Source organism: Dama dama, chromosome 1, assembly GCF_033118175.1.
Source record: "Dama dama isolate Ldn47 chromosome 1, ASM3311817v1, whole genome shotgun sequence".
NCBI lineage: Eukaryota > Metazoa > Chordata > Mammalia > Artiodactyla > Cervidae > Dama > Dama dama.
In genome coordinates this window covers 55,668,079-55,687,968 of record NC_083681.1, presented here as the reverse complement: position 1 = coordinate 55,687,968, position 19,890 = coordinate 55,668,079, and the positions used below count along the sequence as shown (strand labels likewise).

At 54.2% G+C, this 19,890-nt stretch overlaps 1 protein-coding gene across 2 annotated transcripts in view; it reads right to left on the bottom strand.

Annotated features, from left to right (window-relative positions):
• Positions 1 to 389: 389 nt before the first annotated feature.
• CAPN5 (calpain 5) overlaps positions 390 to 19,890 on the bottom strand; it is a 55,569-nt gene continuing 36,068 nt past the window's right edge. For both annotated transcript variants that reach the window (XM_061150959.1, XM_061150949.1), the window contains exons 4-13: positions 15,231 to 15,439; positions 11,904 to 12,096; positions 10,638 to 10,831; positions 9,889 to 9,966; positions 8,270 to 8,465; positions 7,498 to 7,620; positions 6,143 to 6,339; positions 4,937 to 5,052; positions 4,290 to 4,426; positions 390 to 3,013 (exon numbers count right to left, since the gene is read on the bottom strand). In XM_061150959.1, coding sequence (XP_061006942.1) covers positions 2,831 to 3,013; positions 4,290 to 4,426; positions 4,937 to 5,052; positions 6,143 to 6,339; positions 7,498 to 7,620; positions 8,270 to 8,465; positions 9,889 to 9,966; positions 10,638 to 10,831; positions 11,904 to 12,096; positions 15,231 to 15,439 — 1,626 coding nt within the window. In that variant the 3' untranslated portion in view covers positions 390 to 2,830. The remainder of the gene's footprint in view (positions 3,014 to 4,289; positions 4,427 to 4,936; positions 5,053 to 6,142; positions 6,340 to 7,497; positions 7,621 to 8,269; positions 8,466 to 9,888; positions 9,967 to 10,637; positions 10,832 to 11,903; positions 12,097 to 15,230; positions 15,440 to 19,890) is intronic.

Genomic DNA, 19,890 nt, shown 5'->3' with positions numbered 1-19,890 from the left:
CCCCCACTGTGCCCCCACAAGCCCATCTCCTTTTTGGCCTCCTTCATGCAACTGCCCCCCACCCCCTGCTATTCCTGCCCCCAGCAGGCTCCCACACCACCTCACCACTCATTCTGTGTCCCTCACCACTCTGTAGACTGCCCCACAGAACGCACTGTGGCCATCTCCCTGCACTCCCGGTGCCTGGCACAGAGGTGGAAGGCGGCCAGGTGAAGGGACAACTGAGTTATCCCTATGATGGCAACCCCATTCCCCCCGGCGAGCGAGGGGGAGCAGGGTCCGGCCTCAGATGCAACTCCCTCGTGCGACTCTCAGACCAGAGGACAGTCCCCCAGGCCCAGGAAACCTCCCCTTCACTGTCATTCCAGGGACAAAGACACAGGAAGGCCTTTCCAGAATCGTGGTAACATTTATTCTGAGAACAGAACAGGTCTCCACTCACCTGACCCTGAGCTCGGCCCTGAGGGGTGAGTCAGGGTGGCATGGAGGTCACCCAAGTGGCACCCAGGTCAGGGGGGCATGGAGCAGGGGCCTCACCCATCCACAAAAGGGGACTTGAGGCCCCTGTGAGCTGCGGGGTGCACCAGGCAAGCAGCAGCTGCTCTCCCCACCCACCCTCCAGCCCCAGCCCGAAAGACCTCCATCTTCACATACTCAGGCCCCAGGACCTCCTGGGACCCAGATCATCACACAGCCAGGAGCCAGCCTGGCCCACCCAGAGGGGTGGGAGGCAAGGGCAGGACTGCTGAGCCAGGTTTGTTTGGGAAGGGGGCAGGGGACAGTGCCCAGTATCCAGGCAGAAGCCCATACAGATCTCCCAGTTGGCCCTGGTTTCCCCCAGAGCCCAGGTGCAGATGACCGAGCAAATACCCACATGTGGGTCCCAGAGGTCCCAGGCTGGCTTATCTGGCCCTCGCCTCTCCACCCGACTCTCGAAGCTTCCTTTCCAATAGACATTGAGAAGTGGTGATTACATGACCGTGTATAGTGCATACGCATACAGAGATACACAGAGAAAGGGTACTGTTTTGCCCTTATTCAGCACTTGTTAGGAAGAGTGCTGACAAATGAGAATTATTGGCCCCACTTTGCAGAAGGGGGAAATCGAGGCACAGGAGGTTTAAGCAACTTGCTCCTGGTCACAAAGTCCTCACCCTAGGCTCAGGTTCAGGAAAAGGAATCCTCTTGTCCTCCTTGTCCTTCAGTTCCTGGCCCCTCCATGTTCCAGGACCAGGACACAGGGGCAGAGTGGGCCGGAGTAAGGAGGCAAAGTCAAGGATCTGCCAGATCCAGCCAAGACACTGCACCGAAGAGCCAGAACTGGAGCCAAAAAGTCAGGGTTCCCTGAAGGAATTCCAGGAGGCCACAGGAATTCCCCATCTTGAATCAACTAGACTTTTTCATTTACATCACCTGGTCTGGAGCCCAAGAAGGGCACAGACGAGACCCAAAGCTGGCCACAGCCCTAACACTCTAAGAACACAGCTGACGCCAGTTGGCAAAACATTCCAGTACAAACCCCTGTCTTCTTCATCCACCTCCAGACCTCCTCTGAGAAGGTATGACCTCGCTCACGTCCCTCCCCAAGCAGATCAAAATAAAATCAGAGGATCACAGGAAGTGGAGTTTACGAAGAAAAAAGGGTTCAGGCTTTCAGTTTTCCTTTAAAAACCCCTGGTTAAAATTGAGAGTTAAAACGGAAAGAATATAAAACATTGAGGACTAAAAGGAGTATTTTGGTCCAGGCGGCAAGAGGGTTATGGCTCCTCAGCCGCGTTTTTGGGGGAATGTTGGTGGAGGGGCCTCTGGTCAGGCAGTGGATTTACCATCTCCTGCCAAGCGTGATGGGCAACCTGAGCCCTGCAGGCTGGAGACCACCACCCCAGAGCCTCTGCTCCGAGGAAAAGCCCAGGTCTTGCAACAGAGGGCGCCCTGGGAGCGTGTGCCTCCCATGGAGTCCCCACGCCCCCCTCCACCTGCTGGCCCACTACACCAGATACACTCCTTCCCACATCAGGGCAGTGGGGGCAGGACGCCCTTCCTCAACACCACTGCCACCGCCTCTCCAGGGACCCTAAGCCAGAGGCTGGGAATGAAATCGGAACCTAGAAGGAGAAGGCGACTGCAGCCCCTCTGGGCATCTGCCTCTGAGAGGACCTGAGAGCAGAGGAGAGGCCCAGGACGGCCGCCAGGTCTCCCAGAGCTGTGGGGAGGGGCCTGGCTCCATCTGCGGTCTCAAGGGCATTGTTTATTCATTTGGCAAATCTCCTTTGAATAAATGAACGACAGGCAGGTGAGTGGGTAGGATTGGAGAACGGACAGACGTCACCTGCACACTTCTCTAATTCCAGCCTTAGCAGGAACCCAAGAGCCAAGCATCCTTTCAAGGTGGCTAGAAAACCAGATGACGGTGACAGAGACAGCAAGTCTGGGACACGGGGGCAGGCCCTGGGGACACGTGGGACAAGGGTGGGCCTTGGGGATGTGGCAGTTTGTGTGTAAACAAGTGACATCTTGGCACTCCGTTGGCGGACAGCAGGGCCTTGGGAAAAGGTTTTCAATGGACAGAGTCCCTTAGCCATGGTGGCAGTTGGGGTAGGGGGCGCTATTTTAAATCTCAGGCAAGAAGACTCCTCCATGAGAAGGGAATGCTTTGGGGTCCTTGGGACACTGAGGCCCAGAGAGGGGCGGAGACCTCCCAAGGTCACACAGCAGGTCAGTGCAAAGGTGGGAAAAGGACCCCAGTGTCCTGCTCCCAGGCTAGTCCCTGGTCAGGTTGGGGACATGCAGATGGTGATGAGAACTGCAGGTGCAGGTAGATGGGCGGGTATCAGACGGCCGTGAGGGAGGCACTGCTGAGCACGCGCACAGCAACGGTGCCCGGCAGGTCGCTGGGCTGCCGGCTGCTACGGTCCCGGAGGTGGAGGGTGTGCAGGGCCTGGAGGTCATCCGCGTTGGCTTTCAGGTGCACCTGGCCCAGGAACTCGTCTTTCAGGACTCGGTGGTTCCAGATCTGGAAAGAGACAGACGATGGTGCGGGGTCATCGCTGAGAAGAAGAGTATGGGTCTGTGAGGGTGCAGCAACAGCGGCAGAGCCTTGAGTCTCCTTCCTGCGGCGCAAGATGGGCTAAGGAGGAGCCCTGCACTGCCTCTGCCTCACCGGGGACCTTGGGCAAGGCCGCGCCCCTTCCGGAGCCTCTGGCTTCCTCCCATCTGTCAAAGCTCCCTTCCGTGTATAAAGTCTGTCACTATTAGCTCTGCTGTTGACCTTGGGTGACCTTGGACAAATGATACACCCCCTGCTCTGGTTTCCCCATCTTCAGTATGAGGGTTGATCAGCAGCCCCTATGGGTTCTTTCAACCCCAACATCTATGGGTCTGTGATTAGATCCAGTGGGACCCAGTGCAGTAGCTTCCCCTGGGTCCCCAGGCATTTGTGTACAGATGGTTTCTCACCCAGAGAGATGCTGGCCTGGGTCTTGGGGACAGGGCTTCCTGTCAATGAACTCAGACTCATGGCCACCTTGGCCTGAGAGGGTAAGGAAGCACACGTCCAGAACCCTGGCTTTCTTTTCTATTTTTTAATTTTATCATTTACTTATTTTTGGTTGTGCTGGGTCTTCATTGCTGCACAGGCTTTCCTCTAGTTGCAGCGAGCGGGGACTACTCTCTAGTTATGCTATGCAGGCTTCTCTTTGCAGTGGCTTCTCTTGTTGAGGAACACAGGCTCTAGGGTGCTCAGGTTTCAGCAAGTCTCAGCTCCCAGGCTCTAGAGCACAGGCTCAGCAGCTGTGGCACACGGGCTTAGTGGCTCCGCGGCATGTGGGATCTTCCGGGACCAGGGATTGAACCTGTCTCCTGCATTGGCAAGTGGATTCTTTACCACTGGACCACCAGGAAGCCCCAGGACCCTGGCTTTCTGATCCTCTGTACTCAGGCAATAGCCATCCCCTCCATCTGCCACCTGGGGAATTTAAGGAACACCTCCCAAGGCTTTGGGGCAAGGTGGGCAGAGGTGACCACTATCTGTGGCTGGGAGACTGACCCTGCTGTGTCCCACAATCACTCCAGCTTATCCACCCGATACACCCAGCCCATGGAGGGGACTCCGGGGCTCCAGGAAGCACACGCAAGAGAATTCTAAAGGCCACACCAGGTCAGGCACAGAGCAGGAACAAGAACCCAGCGTTCCTGGGTCCCTGTGGTCCCTGCCGCACTGAGCTCAGTCATTCTGAGCGGGGAAACGTGAGGCCAGGAGCCCAGAAGGGACGGAAGACAGCAAGGCTCACCTGCACAGTGATGGGCTGGCTCGGTTTCTTGCGGTAGAAGACGCCTTTCACATCATACTCGGGTGTCGAGGTGCCCTTCTGCACAGCCGAGCGGACTTTGTCCCCCTCACACTTGATGATCACGTAAGAGTTAGCCCCTGTATAAGGGAGTGGGCAATGGGGTGAGGGTAGGGGCTGGGGCAGGGCCCGGATGAGATAGAACTCTGAAGGCAGAAGCCTGGGCTCATGTTTTCAGGAGAAGGGAGACCAGAGCCTGGCGAACTCCCTGACTTCCAGAGATAAGAAGGGGTACACTGGTAATCTCTGGCCTCCATACCTTTACCAAGGCTGTTCCCCCTTCCCAGAGCACCAGGTTCCATACCTTAACATCTCCACGACCTGTAGAAAGGCCACTTCCTCTAGGAAGCCTTCCCTGAACCCTCCCTCCCAGCTGCCTGATCCTGCATCTGACTGCCCCGCACACTGGAGGCTGCCCACAGGCAGGTGGCAGAGCCTGTGCCACTCAAGCGCCCAGCTTCATCCCGAGGCTGGGCCCAAAGTGGATGTCAGGAAAGCTTTGCTCATTCAGGGAGGAAGAGCAGGAGAGCCATGGAGGCTGTGTCTGTGGCTGGGGGACAAGGGCTGGGGTTTTCTCCAGGCAAGCTCACCTGTCTGGGAGTCTTTGAGACCCGCGGCCCCCAAGACGTGAACCTGGGTCACCTGCTGGGGATAGCCACACAGGGAGCTCCAGCAGGTGCGGGGAGGCTCGTCCAGGCGCAGTTCCCTGGTGCAGGGCAGAGGAGGAGAGGTGGGAGGTGATGGAGAGGGACCAGGAAGGCGGAAAGTCAGGGGATTCGAGAGGGCGAGGCAGGGGCAGGAGCAGTGCTGAGTCCACACAATGCTGCACTCGGGCAAACAAACCCCCGTCAGCTTCCTGCGGCTGCATCCCAACCCCAGGGAAAAGCAGTGTGCTATGCGTTACGGAGTGCCAAGCACTCTGCTGGGATGGAGCAGGTATTGTTTCTAATCCTCACAAGGCCCTGAGAGCTAGGTAACTATTAGGCCCATTTTACATACTAGGAAGCATCAGGCTCATTGGGCTTCCCTGGTGACTCAGATGGTAAAGAGTCTGGCTGCAGATACAGGAGATTGGGATTCAATCCCTAGACTGGGAAGATCTCCTGGAGAAAGGAATGGTTACATGCTCCAGTATTCTTGCCTGGAAAAATCCCATGGACAGAGAAGCCTGGCAGGCTACAGTCCACAGGGTCTCAAAGAGTCGGACACAACTGAGTGACTAACACTTACTTACTTAGGCTCACTGGGGAAAAGGGCTTGCCCACACAGCACAGACTGGCCGGACTGAGGCCCACTGATTCCACAAGCTGCCTCCCCAGTCTGGGATGTGGGACTCTGGGCTGCCTACCAGGTGGGAGGGCAGTGTGGGGATGCACAGGGGTGCACCGGGGCAGGCTTGGGGTAGTTTCAGAGTCTACCTAGGAGGACTCTACCACTGGCCGCATGACCTTAGAAACCCACCCCCAACCTCAATCCCCAATTCTGATCTGTAAAATGGAGGGGTCAGACCTCCCACCCGGGGTTCAGGAAGAGCAAACAACATGAGTGAAAGCTTCTTTGTAAACTGTGAAGTGCTGTGCACACGTGAGCAGTTGTTCCTTCACGTGGATGAGAGAGGCTGGGACAGGGAGGAGAGAAAGGCAAAAGAGATGGGTGCTGATGTCAGCCCAGGGAGGCTGGAGGCCCAGGCCCCATGCCTTAGGACGACACTGAGCATGTCTGGGCTGCATGTAGTGGGTCAGCCTGGAGTGGCCCGGGGCCCGGCCAAGCCTGGCTCCCAGCTGGCCCCCACGCACCGGCAGTTGGAGGGCACATCAGTGAAGACTCGGAGCAGGAACTCGCCAGTGTGGCCTGGCTCGAAGGTGGTGGGGATGATGACGTAGCGGCCCTCGGGCTGCTCCGTGCGCAGGAAGACGCTGCGGGAGTTGATGTAGATGGAGCTTGCGGCCCTGTGCTGCAGGCTGTGCATGCGGTACTGGCGGTTCTCCTCCACCTGCCGGGGCGGAAGCGCTGGGTCTCACAGGGCCCCGCTCTCATCCCACCCCGCATCTCCCATCTCCCTCCCCCTCGAGGCCCAGAACAGGCAAATCTACAGTCAGAAGTAGACCAGCCTCTGCCTAGGGCTGGGGGGGCGGTGGGGAGGCCAGGTGGATGACATTGGGTGATGTCGGCCAAAGGGCATGAGGTTTCTTTTGCAGGTGATGAAAGTATCTTAAAGTTGATTGTGGTGATGGCCACACAACTCTATGAATACACTTTAAATGAATGAATCACATGGTCTGTGAATTATATCTCATGAAGCTGTTGGGGTGGGAGGCAGTGGCAATGGGAATACCCCTGGTGACAGTGTCCGTGGGGTTCTGACATCACAACAGAACCAAGTAGCACTGTCTGTCCAGGTCACAGCATGTGTCCATGAAATGACATCACTGGCTACTAGGATATGCTAGACCATTTCATTCCTGGAATAAGCACCATGATAAGCTACAATCACAGCAGCAAAGGTCATGTCACGTCAAAGTCACAACATTAGCACACAGTGAGTGTCCCAACACACTGACATGAACGAACTGTCATAATATGACCCAGCACATCAAAGGCCAGGGCCTCGACTCAGGCCATGGGCCTAGCAGGTACACATGGTTTCACTGGGTTCTTGGTGTCGGGCAGGCCCACACTGTCCTCTATGCTGACTGTCATCACACACGGGGTGTCACAACATGTGGAAGGCCTCGGGGCCCGGACCATGGAGCAGCCGCTGAGAACCCCACCTGGCTCTGCCCAGGATGCCCCCTCCCAGTGCCCAGCAAGGCCTCCGACTCAGGGGAACCAGACCCCAAGAGAGGGAGCAACGTGGGGCCTCCCAGAGCCCAGCCCTGACCACCAGCAATCCTCCCCTTTCCTGTCCAGACAGCCTGTGGTTCTCGGGCAGGAAGAAGTCAGGCTGCGAGCTCCCACGGGGCCAATGCAAGGCAGGCTGGGCGTCTGTGGGGACTGAAACAGGACCCATGTCACAGCATGCCCAGGGCATCAGCCAACGTGTCCAGGGTGACACAGAGAGGTTGGAGACCAAAGTGTTCCAGAATGTTCTCCCCCAGACCCAGGCAGCTTGGACTCTCCTCACCCAGAGCAGGGGTCCGGCTGGCCTCACCTTGTAGATGTCGAAGCCAATGGCCAGATTTTCACCCTTGCCGTCCCGGCGGGTGGACTGTTTTGGCCGCTGCTGGATGCAGATCAGCACTTCATCTTCTGGCTTTTTGACATCAAAGATGTACTGTGGGTGGGGCAGAGGAAGAGGGACAGGCAGTGAGACCATACTGAAGAAGATGGGCTCGCTGGCTCCGGAAGCTGTGTGTGCTTGGGCGAGTCACATCACCTCTCTGAGTCTCAGCCCCTCATCTGTGAGATGGGCTGCCAATGCCCAACCCTGCGTGCTGGGTGGAAGGACTTGGGGAGACGATAGATGCTCAGCTTTAAGACTGCATGCAGCTGGTGCTCAGTGAAGGCACAGCAGAAGTAGGACTAGGTGGGTGCCAGGGTCATGACCGAGGAGGCTGCAGAGGAGGGGTCCCTGTGCTGAGTCAGCCTGGCTGAGTTCCCCCGGAAGGAGCAGCACTGTGTGCGGAAACAAGGGATCTGAGCCTGAGCTCAGCCTCTAAATAAAATGTCCCTATAGCTCTTGTTAGGACACTCATTAGTCCTCAGGGCCTATTTCCTCGTCTTGATCACATGCAGGTCAGAATGTGAGGTTGGGGGTGACAGGACCACCCACACATGCCCATCTAACCCCACTGTACAGATGTGCTGAGATCCACGGAGAAACAGGGATGTACCCAGGGTCACACAGGAGGCCATGGCAGGACTTTGGCGGGGGCCCTACAGCTGCTCAAGGGGCAATGGGGGGGATCCCCAAGGAGGCCCACCTGCGGGTTCTGGAAGAAGGTGTCCTTGTGGTTGATGCAGCCCCCGCTGCGGTTCTGCAGTGAGTCCTCGTGCCGCGTCCAGGCACCACGCAGCCGGGCCTCCTCCCAGGTCTTGTGGATGCTCAGGTAAGATGTGTTGATCAGACGGCACTTGATGATGTCCGTAAAGTAGCGGCACAAGTCCTCAAAGGTCATCCTGGGTGTGGCAAGGGGCTGAGCCGGCTGGTCCCCCTCCCCGCCAGCTACCCACTCACCCTGCACCCTCTGGACCACAGCCACACAGCAAGTGCAGACATGGCATCCCAGGGACCCTTCACATGTCTTGTGGCCTCAGTCTCCTGCTTTGTAAAATGGGCATCAGTCTAACAACAGCTGCCTACTTCACAGAGTTTGCACAGGAATCAAGCTATGCAATAAAAACATGTAGTACGACTTCTGGCAGAAAGGAGTTGGCAAAGGCTGGCTGTTACAATCATTACTAGCGCGAATAACTGATATGTACAGCCCTCTACAGTTTCTAAAGCATATTTCCATCCATTATAGTCCACAGCTAGTGGTATGAACCCCTTGCTAGGTGAGCTGCAGTGACCAGGATGCTGCCACCCTCCAGGAGCCTGGGTGGGAGGAGGGGAAGGGCCCAGCCCCCTTCAAGTGTGCACATACATGAAAATATGCACATATATGCATCAAGGGTGAAGACACATAAGAAAGGCCTTAAGAGAAATTCTTCCCATTCCTGATGAGGGTTTTCTACCGCTGTTTTAATTCCATTGGCCCCTGAGCCAGACTGGGCGAAGTGGATCTCGTCCACAGGAGCCCAGACCAGAGGGCCTAGGGGGGGCCTCCTGCAGCGGCTCCCCTGACACCTGCAGAAGGGGACCGCACTAGGGTACCAGAATCACTGCCATCGACCTCTGGGTCTGCCTGGGGCCCTCACAGCATCTCCCACACACAGGGTACCCTGTTTCAGGAAGTGGCTCAGTCTCCAAATAGTGTCCTGCTGAAGAAAGACACCGAGCCTAGCATGCAGCCAGAGCTAAACATAGAATGAATGAATGTAGCAGTGAATGAATGCAGGAATCACGAATATGCTTTTTAAGCCAGGCTGCTGCCATCTTCCCAGCCCACCTGCCTTGCCTCCCTGAATTCACTCTCCCCAAACGCAAGCATGCTCTCTTGCCTCTGGGCTGGGTCTCTACAAAGCTCCTTTGCACCCTGAGGTGCAAAGGCCTCTGTGAGGCCTCTCCTCTTCCTACCTGCTCTTGGCATCAGGCAGCCATGTGCGCTATGTCCTCTGGTCAATTGACCACTAGTATCTGGTCTAGTACTCTGGTCTACTTGCTGAGGGCTTCGCCTGGGTACCAGAGCAACCCAGGGTCCCCTGAGGTGGGAAGTGAGGAACTATGGGGACAAAATGGTCCATTCTGCCCAATTCACTTCACAGAGGAAGAAACAGGCCCAAAGAGATGCCGTGACTTGTCCAAGGTCACACGACAAGTTGACAGTGAGGCATTGGCTAGAGCCCTGACTCCTGCCGTCCTGTCCAGGGCTCCCTGCCTGGCACACAGGAGGGTCCCCTCTCAGCCCCGGACACCCGCCCTGGGCAAGGGCACACTCACCAGAACTCGCCGTCATCCTGCACGGTCACACCCAACTTCTCCCGCTCACTCTTGCTCACCTTCTGCCACTCCTCTGAGCTGGGATGTGAGCATAGGGAGGTAAGAGGGGAGAGGATCAGAGGAGGAACCCCATCAGAGCCACCCTGGCAAGGGACAGGAGGCATGAGGGACAGCTCAGTAACAGGCCTCCATCAGCGTGGGGGCGGTCGGGGACACCAGGGCCATGCCCAGTCCCTCGCCAAGAAGCCTCCTCTGCCCGCTCTTTCAGGTAACTGTGGGTTGCCATCATGCCTGGACCCAGGGGTCTGGGAGCCAAGCTTCAGGCTCGGGGGGAAGGAGGAGCTGACTCTCAATGAAGGGAGCTCCTTCAATGAGGGTCTGGGCTCCACTCCTCTCCTGGCCTCACCAGGGCCATGAGCCAAGCACAGGGCAGTCACCTCCGTTCCCGCCCCTGGAGGCCTCCCTTCCTGCTTTCCTCACTCTTGCACCAGAAGGGTCTCTACATCTCCTCCCCACCTTCAGACCTCCACCCACACTGAATTCCCCCCCCCCCTTACGCCCCCTCCAAAGACAGTCTTCTCCTAATGTCATCCTCCCCCCAAATCCTTCAAGGCCCCAGCCCTGGTGCCACCTCCTCCAGGAAGCCCACCGTGTCCTTGCCCAAGCCCCGGGCCCTCGGCCCACCCACCTGGGGCCCGCCCCGAGCCTCCCCTCCCACCGCCCACCCACTCCACCGCCCCGGGCCTCACGTGTCGCTCCAGGGCCCGTTCCACTCCCGCTCGCCCCAGGGGTTGCGCAGGCGGATCATGTCCAGCTTCTCCGACTTGAAGAAGGCCAGCAGGCCATGGCCCAGGCGCACCTTGCGCACATCCGTGATGGCGTACGCGTGGCCCTTCACCAGGCCACACGCCAGCCGGGCCTCCATGTCTGCCGCTGTCACAGCCTGTGGGACACAGCTGCTCAGAGGCGGGGCCAGTTGGGCTCCAGCCGGAGCAGGGGGGCACACCGCCCCCTACAGGACGGGGCGGGAATGGCAGCCCCGACAACCTCCTTTCTCTGCGGTTAGGGACTGACGGGAGAAGGCAATGGTGACCCACTCCAGCACTCTTGCCTGGAAAGTCCCATGGACGGAGGAGCCTGGTGGGCTGCGGTCCATGGGGTCGCTGGGAGTCTGACACGACTGAGCGACTTCACTTTCACTTTTCACTTTCACACATTGGAGAAGGAAATGGCAACCCACTCCAGTGTTCTTGCCTGGAGAATCCCAGGAACAGGGGAGGCTGGTGGGCTGCCGTCTATGGGATCGCACAGAGTCGGACAGGACTGAAGCGACTTAGCAGGGACTGATCTGGCATTCGCAGCCCTTTACAAAGCCTGGGACCTGCAGTGGGGTCAGCCCACAGCTCTGCTGGAGTCCACTAGCACTGACGCAATTCTGCAACCTGGCTGTTAAAACATTAGCTTGACATCAACCCTGGTGGGAGTATTCATACCACAGAAGTCAGCCAATCAGGGTTTTTTAATTTTCCAGATAGTCCTTTTATCAATACACCACTTGATCAGCCAAACGTGGGTTCAAATTCTGCTTGAGTCCCCACTTTCCCACCCAAAACACGAGCAGTCAGTGAAGTAAGACGATCCTCTTGCAGCTCCCGGGCCTGAGCCAGCAGGCGGAAGGGGCTCCCTCCCCTCTTCCAGCCACCTCATGGCTTGACTGTTTCAAAGTCTGGCTGAGGGACTCTCAAATGTACAGACACCCATCTCTCCAATACGAGAGGGCCAGAATGGGGGTGCTGGTTGAACAGTGTGGGCAAGGCCTTACGGCAGGGGGCCTGAGGCTTGTGCTGTCCAGCCCTGGGAAGGGGCTGCACCCTCTAACTGCTCCCCTCCTCCCATGAGGCCGAGGGCCTGATTTATGAGCCAACCTGGGTAGGGGCTCTGCCTGGGAAGCCATAGTCACCCCCAACCCCAAGGGTTGTGGGGGTAGCCTCTGGGGCTTGTCTCTCTGTGCTCACCTTGATGGAGGCGCTGATGAGGCCTCCCCGGCTATGCACTTTCAGCACACGCTCAAAGAGCTGGTTCCTCTTGGCCTCGTCATTGGCAAAGTCACCCTCAGTCAAGTCGATGGGCTCAGAAACCCCACCTGTGAAGTCCACCAGCGCATCCGCTGTGTTGCCTCCATCCAGGGCCTGGTAACAGCCTGCCAGCCTGGAAGCAATGTGGAAGGAACTCCTAGCTCACATTCCCCAGCCTTATAGGGGAGATTTCTGAGACTCAGAGAGGTCAAGAGAACCACTAAGGTGACACAGCAGGTCACACAACAGAGCCAATTCCAAAACTCAGGTCTCCGGCTCCGAGGCCAACATCCATCCCGTGAACCACACCATTTTGTCACTCAAATTCCCCTTTACCTCCACAGCCTCATCTTCAAAAATTAGCTGTCTAGAAATCCAGCAATTCTTTTCAAAATTGTTAAAAGTTCATATGTCTTTTGACGTATCATTTCTGGATGACTAACATTATTAATAACAATGTAAAACTGGAAATCATCTAAATGTCTAACAACAGGGAGTTGATTTTAAAAGCTAATGCTGCATCTCAGCTCTGGAATATTAAGCAGCCATTGAGCAACACGCTAAAGGAATTCTTACTGCAGGGAAAATGCTAATGCTTTCTTGCAACATTTGAAAAAGCAATACAGTCGGATTCCAATTATGTCTAAAATGTATACAATAATTCATTTCAAAAAGATTAAGTATCTACTCCAGGTGGTGCAGTAGAAAGAATCTATCTGCCAGTGCAGGAGACGTACGAGACGCAAGTTCGATCCCTGGAGTCAAGAAGATCTCCTGGAGTAGGAAATGGCAACTCACTCCAGTATCTTTGCCTGGAGAAATGGACAGAGGAGCCTGGCGGTTGTGTCCATGGGGTTGCAAAGAGTTGGACATGACTGAGCAATGGAGCACAATATCACATGGGCAACGTGTCAGATGCTAGAGACACAGCTGTGACTCCTTTAGGGTTGGGGTCTTAAAGGAAGAATACTGAATATGAATGTGAGAAGCATAATGGGATATATGGCAAAGTGCCATTTCATATGTCCACAGAACACCAGCACGGGTTTTGCAAAGTAACCAACAAACAAAAGAGGCATCAAAGATGTTAGAAGAGCTGCCAGTGGTGGAGGAGGGTGTGGGGAGAGCAAAGGGAGAAAATGGAGACATGCAGAGGGGGCGGGCCTTGAGGGGACAATGTCACGCTGTCCCGAGCAGAGGAGCTGCCTCACTTATTAATCCAGATGGCCCAGAAGTGGGAAGGGGAGAGCAGCGGCCTAGGAGACTATGTAGGAATATGTGAGAGTTTTATTATCCTCTGCATGGCTTTCTGTATTTTCTGGATTTGCTGCAACAGATATGTATTCATTTCATAATTTTAAAAGTAAACAAATTAAAAAACAAACAAATAAGTATAAATTGTATAGCCCTCTGTGGAAAACAGCTTGGTGGTTACTCAAAAGTGTAAACACAGGGACTTTCCTGGTGGTGCAGTGGTTAAGACTCCACGCACCCAATGCGGGGGCCATGGGTTCAAACCCTGGTCAGGGCACTAAGATCCTGCATGATGCATGGCACAACCAAAATAAATGAATAAATAAATAAAAATACTCTACAAAAAAATTTTTTTAATGTAAACACAGAACTACAGTATGACTCAGGAATTCATGCCAAGATACTGGATTGGTCAAAAAACTCATTCGGGTTTTTCTGTAAGACATTATGGAAAAACTTGGATGATCTTTTCAGCCAACCCATATATATTCCAAAGAACTTAAAGCAGACAGTCGAATAGATATTTGCACACAATGTTCATAGCAACATTATTCATAATGCTGAGCATGTGGAAACAACCCAAGTGTCCATCAACAGACAAACATAAACAAAACGTAGCACACACATACAACAGAATACCACTCAGCCATAAAGAGGAACAGAATTTCGATATATGCTACGACATTGATGGACCCAGAAAACATTATGCTAACTGAAATAAGGCAGACACAGGAGAACAAATATTCCACTTATATGAGCTACCTGGAATAGGAAAATTCACTGAAACAAAAGTGCAGAATGGAGGTTCCCAGGGTTGGGAGAAGGGATAAAAAGGGAGCTATTGTTTAGCGGTAACAGAGTTTATGTTGAGGATGATGAAAAACCATCACTGTCTACACTGGCTACAGACAGTGATGACGGGTACAGAGCATTGTGACTGTAACTGATGCCACTGAACTGTACACTTACACATGGTCAAAATGATCAATGTTATACTTTGGACAATTTTTTAAAATTCTAAAATATTTTTTTAAAATAATAAAACTTTTATTTAAAAAAAAAAAAAAGAGAGCAAGCCTACCAACTCACTAAGTGCGTCTCCCAGAATGGGAGGAGAGGAGCCTGCACCCAGGACCCTAGTGACCAAGTGACCACCAGGGGGCGGGTTTGCTTTCTTAAGATTAAAAATGGAAAAAAAAATAAATAAATAAAAATGGAAGCTCCCTTAATGGGTTTGTCTTTGATGATGGAGTTTTCGTTTTTCCATTTACAGTTACACACACACACACACACTGTCCCAGGAGAGGGACAAATGCGTCTGGAAAGAGGAACCAGGGAGAGGCTCCTACAGAGCCAGCAACTGGTCTCTGACCCCGCTGGGCGCCCCAGGCCTGCACCTGTCCTGCAGGGCCTGGACAGGTCACTCTGCCCCAAAGCCTTCCACAGCTCAGCAAACCTTTGCTCAAGGCCATGCTGGCAAGACAGGGCCTGGCACAGAGCAGAAGGAGGGCTCAGCAAAGCTAGAATGGCTGGACAGCCTGGTGGACAGACAGATGGGTGGAGGAGGGGGAGACCCGGGGAGCAGGAAAGGCAGGGGTTTGGCCCAGCCTCCTCGACTAGCCTGGCTTGGAGACAGCACAGCCCCAACAGGGCCTCCAAGGAGGGCTTGGCAACTTGGATCTCTGGAAAAGAACCATCGACCGAAATGGAGCTGCTGGCTCTGTCCCCCGCTACCTGCAGGACACCTGCCTGGGCCTCCGTGTTCCCAGGTAGAAGCGAGAGTAACCATATGAGGACCCAGCACCAGGTGCCAAGGGGCCCTTCGGTCCGGGCCTCCACCGCACCTGGCGAAGGTTCCGCCAGCTGTGCTCTGGGTACTGGGCTCCGAACTTGCTGTGTCTGCACCTGCCCCTCACCTCTCTGTGCGTGGCACTGCAGCGAGAGGAAGACCCCCAGAGCCCATGAATAGTGCCACCCAGCCTGGCCGCCCACCAACCCACCACTGGCACCTACTTAGCATAGGCCTTCTCCACGAGGGCACACCAGAACTCATTGCGGGAGCTGGAGTGGCAGTAGATGAGCTGGTTGTTGACCGTGGGCAGCCGGTCATCGATGACCACATCCACCCACTCCCCGAAGCGCCAGAAGTGGAAGTGGAAGATGCCCGCGTAGGCATTGGGCTTCTCGGGGTCCCACTCCTGCTCCTTCCAGTCTGGGATGACCTGAATGGGGAGAGAGGCAGGATGGGGACACAATGAGGGTCACAGCCAGCTTCCTGAGGAAGTGGGAATCAAATGGAAAGGAATACTGGGTTCACTCCCCATGGCTGCCATGAACCAATGCGAGTCCTTCTTATCTCTGGGCCTCTGTGTCCCCACCCTTGCAGGGGCTAGAGGCTCCCTGAGGCCCTGTCATACTAAGATTCTATGAGTTTCCCCCTCCCTTCCTCATGCCTCCATCTGCATCCTCCCCTTGGAAATATAGCACATTCATCCCAGTCCTGCCTGGTCAGTGGTACCATTAGAAGCCCCCTCCTCGCGTCCTGCCCGAGCCAGAAGCCGGCAGTCACACTGGCCTCCCGTCTTTCCCTTTTTCCATCCAATCTGAGCACCCACATTCTTTGAAAATCCATCTCCTCCTCTCCATCCCTTGGCACCGCCCTGGCCCAGTCCTCCATCTCCTCACCCCAGGACATGATAACAGCATCAGTAGCCACACCCACCCCTGCACCGCACAGCAGCAGAGAGAGCTGTCTGCTCAGGTCACTTCCCTGGAAAATACGGTCCAAACCCTTAATGTGCTGTCCCTGCCCCCACCTCCCCAGGCTCATTTCTCTACCCTCATCCACCCCAGTCTCCACCCAGTGTGCCCTGCTCCAGGCTTTGGTTAGAAACTCTGCACCTGCTCTTCCTCCAGCTGACTCTCACTGGTCCTTTAGGGACCTCCTCCTCCAGGAAGCCCTCCTTGACTCTTCAGACTAGGCCAGCACACCTGTCTATCTATCTCATGGCCCCTGGCACTTCTCCTCTGAGACACCTTCCCCAGTTATAATTACACAAGTGTGTGATGTTGTGTTCGGTGCTGATACTGTCACTGGAATGTCACCTACCTTAGTCAGGCAGAGACATGTCAGTCTTGGTCACTGCTATCCATCCAGCACCTGGCCCAGAGAGGGTCCTTAATAAATGTGATGAAGTGAAAGTTGCTCAGTCGTGTCCGACTCTTTGCGACCCCATGGACTATACAGTCCATGGAATTCTCCAGGCCAGAATACTGGAGTGGGTAGCCTTTCCCTTCTCCAGGGGATCTTCCCCACCCAGGGATCAAACCCAGGTCTCCTGCATTGCAGGTGGATTATTTACCAGCTGTGCTACAAGGGAAGCCCAATAAATGTGGTAACTGAATGTATAAGTCCAAAGGCATTCACTGGGACTCTTAATAATATTATTTATGTAGCATCTTAGAACTCCATAAATAATCCATGGAGTTTACCAAATCTCTGACCTCCATGGAGTATCTCAGTTGAATTCACACAACCACCCCATGAACAGATGACTATTATAACCATCCTTACTTTACAGATGAGAAAATCAAGGCTCAGAAGGGCAAGCAACTTGTCCAGGGTCACGTAACTAGAAAATATACACATCCTTTGGAGGCAAGCAGAACTGGGTTTGAAGCCAGGATTCAACCCAGGTCTGTCTGTTTCCAAATACTGAGTTCTGTATCAGTGTGCACCACTCTGCACCCAGAGGGATGCTGGCACCAAGGACCCAGGTGATTCAGACATGGTCCCTGCCCTTGGCAGGCTCCCAGTCTAGAAGGAAAGGCAGGCATGCAGGCAAGTGCTGAGGCTGACACGGATGGCGGGCCATGGAGAAAAGGAAGAGGTGGACCCGACCCTGGAGGGCCAGCAGCAGCTTCTGAGCAGCTGTCCTGAGAGCTGACCCCTCCTGAGCAGATGCAGACAAACAGAGGCAACCTGGGGCAGCAGGAAGTGGAAGGCAGGGAAACACCTCACCCTGCTGAGTCAAGGGGATCTGCTGGCCCTTCTGAACACAGGACCCAGAAGAGCCAAACCCCATCAAGACTATAAGAAGTTCCTTCTAGAAGAAAATCACTCCCAGGTATGGAAGTGGGCACGTGGGCATCCGAGCTGAGAAGCCTGAGATGTATCAGGAGGCTGTAAACCCCAAGACACAGACCAGCCTGAACACAGAGATGGAGGCCAAAATCTATTCCCAACCCCCACCCTCATTAAGGATGCTTTTGTTTACACGCCTCTTACCATCAACAGGGATGTCAGCAAAGAGAAACACTCCCTAGTGGGACACTTGAGACCAAGAAAATGAAACTGCTTAGCACAGTGAGAGGTGCCCCAGCCACCAATGGAGCTCTGCTAAGGGCCACGGTGCCCAGAACACTCGGGCAGTCTTCTGAGGGGCGGAGCAGGAAGGCGCAGGCAGAGGCCACCCACGGGCACAGGCAGGATTCACACTCAGGGCTTCAGAGCCTGAAACAGTGTCCAGAACCCAGCAGGGACTCGAGACAAGCTGGTCCCTTTGCAGTCACCTCTGCGTCCCTTCTCAATGAAAACTCCTAGGCTGGCCTCTGTCCCAATCCCTGGCATGCTTCCTCACACTTGATTTCAGGACAGAAAAGTGTATCAAAAATGGGGTCCATGCAGGGGCCCAGAGCAATGGGGAGCCATAAGCTGGGAACACCGGCCCAGCCACTGCACCCTCCTCCACTCCTCCCCACTCTGAAAGCTCTGGACTGCATGGGATGGGGTGGGGGGAGGTAGGAAGAGCTGAGAGTTATCACTGGGGCCACAAGAGGATCATTAGGCAAACCCAGGGCTTGGCTCTGAACTCTCTGTGACTCAAGAGGCAGCTAATGAGGCTCCAGGGCCTGTGATGCAGAGTCAGGGATCCCTGTGGGCTTCAATTTCCTTCCCACATCACAGCCCTTGACCCCCAGGCCAGCCTCCTCACCCCGCAGCCCCTCCCTCTGCCAGCCAGGATACCGAGTGAGAGGAAGGTGAGCTGCCACAGGCATACGAACCAAACACCCTCTAGACCAGGGGTCCTAACTCCCTGACCATGGACCAGTGCCATGGCCTATCATGAACCAGGCCACACATCAGGAGTGGCAGGCCCGCGAGTGAAGTGTCCATCTGTATTGACGAGCCACCCATGAAGGCCTCCCTGATGGCTCAGCAGTAAAGAATCCACCTGCAATGCAGGAGATGCGGGTTCTATCCCTGAGTGGGGAAGATCCCTGGAGGATGAAATGGCAACCTACTCCAGTATTCTTGCTTGGAAGAAAATTTCCATGGACAGAGCAGGCTAGTGGGCTGCAGTCCCTGGGGTCACAAAGTCAGACACGACTGAGTGATTAAGCACGTGAACATCCATAGCTTGCATTACCACCTGTGAACTCCGCCTCCTGTCAGATCAGGGGCGGCATTAGATTCTCACAGGAGCGAGAACCCTGCTGTAATGAACCTGAATCACCCTGTAACCATCTCCCCTCCACCCCATCCATGGAACAATTGTCTTCCACGAAACAGATCCCTGGTGCCAAAAAAATTGGGGACCGCTGCTCTAGACTACATCCGGTCATGCAAGAAATCAAGGAGGTAATCAAAATATTAAGGACCAATCTGAAGAAGCTCCTACTAGCCATAGACGGGCCAAGCTGAGCAGCCATAAGGACAATGACTGTGATGAGTGAAAACACATCCAATATGTTCAAATTCATGAGATCATGATGATACTAACACAAACAAATAATTAGTCACTAGTAGAGGGTGGCAAGGAATCAACTGATTTTTTTGAAACTAGAAAGTGAAAGGGGAAAAAAAAATCCTGACTTTTCTATACAGTGTTATAAAGTAACCACTATAACCAACAGTGTTTTAAAGATGAAGGGAGGCCTTTATCTGGTGATGAACCAGCTAAGAAAAGAGGAAGAAATTAAGAATATCACCCTCCTACTCTCTTGCAACCACTGACAAATGATGGATTTAGGCAATCATGGCTTCTAACCTCCACTTAGGAATGTGGATGGTTTCCATGTCACAGAAGAGAGAGACAACCAGAGATGATGTACCTCCTGAGAGAACTTCACTCATGAAGCAGTTGAGCCAAAAACATTGTGCCTGAACCTTATCATGCCCCCAGAGGTAAGTCCCACCTCACAGGAAATGCAGAGTACAAACATTAGTCAACACCCTGAAAACATAGCCTGCAAAATCTAGATGGCTGGAAACTCCACAGGATAAGTGAGATGTCTTCAGCAAATAAATCGCAAGGGAAAAAAACATGACAAGATGAAGGAGAACCACCAGACTGAAGTAATGGACCTTTGTTTGGATTTGATTCAAACTGTAAAACATCCATGCAACCATTTATGACACAAACTGGAAATCAGAACTTTTGCCGGATATTTGATGGTGGTAAGGAATTACTGTAAAATTATTTCAGCTACGTTACAGATTATGGGTTTTTGCTTTGTTTCGAACAAGTCCTTATCTTTCAGAGATGCATCCAGAAATATTTACAGAGGAAATGATATGCTGCCTCAGGAGAGAGGGTTGTGGTGGCTCAGACGGTAAAGAATCCACCTGCAATGCAGGAGACCAGGTTCAATCTCTGGGTCGGGAAGATTT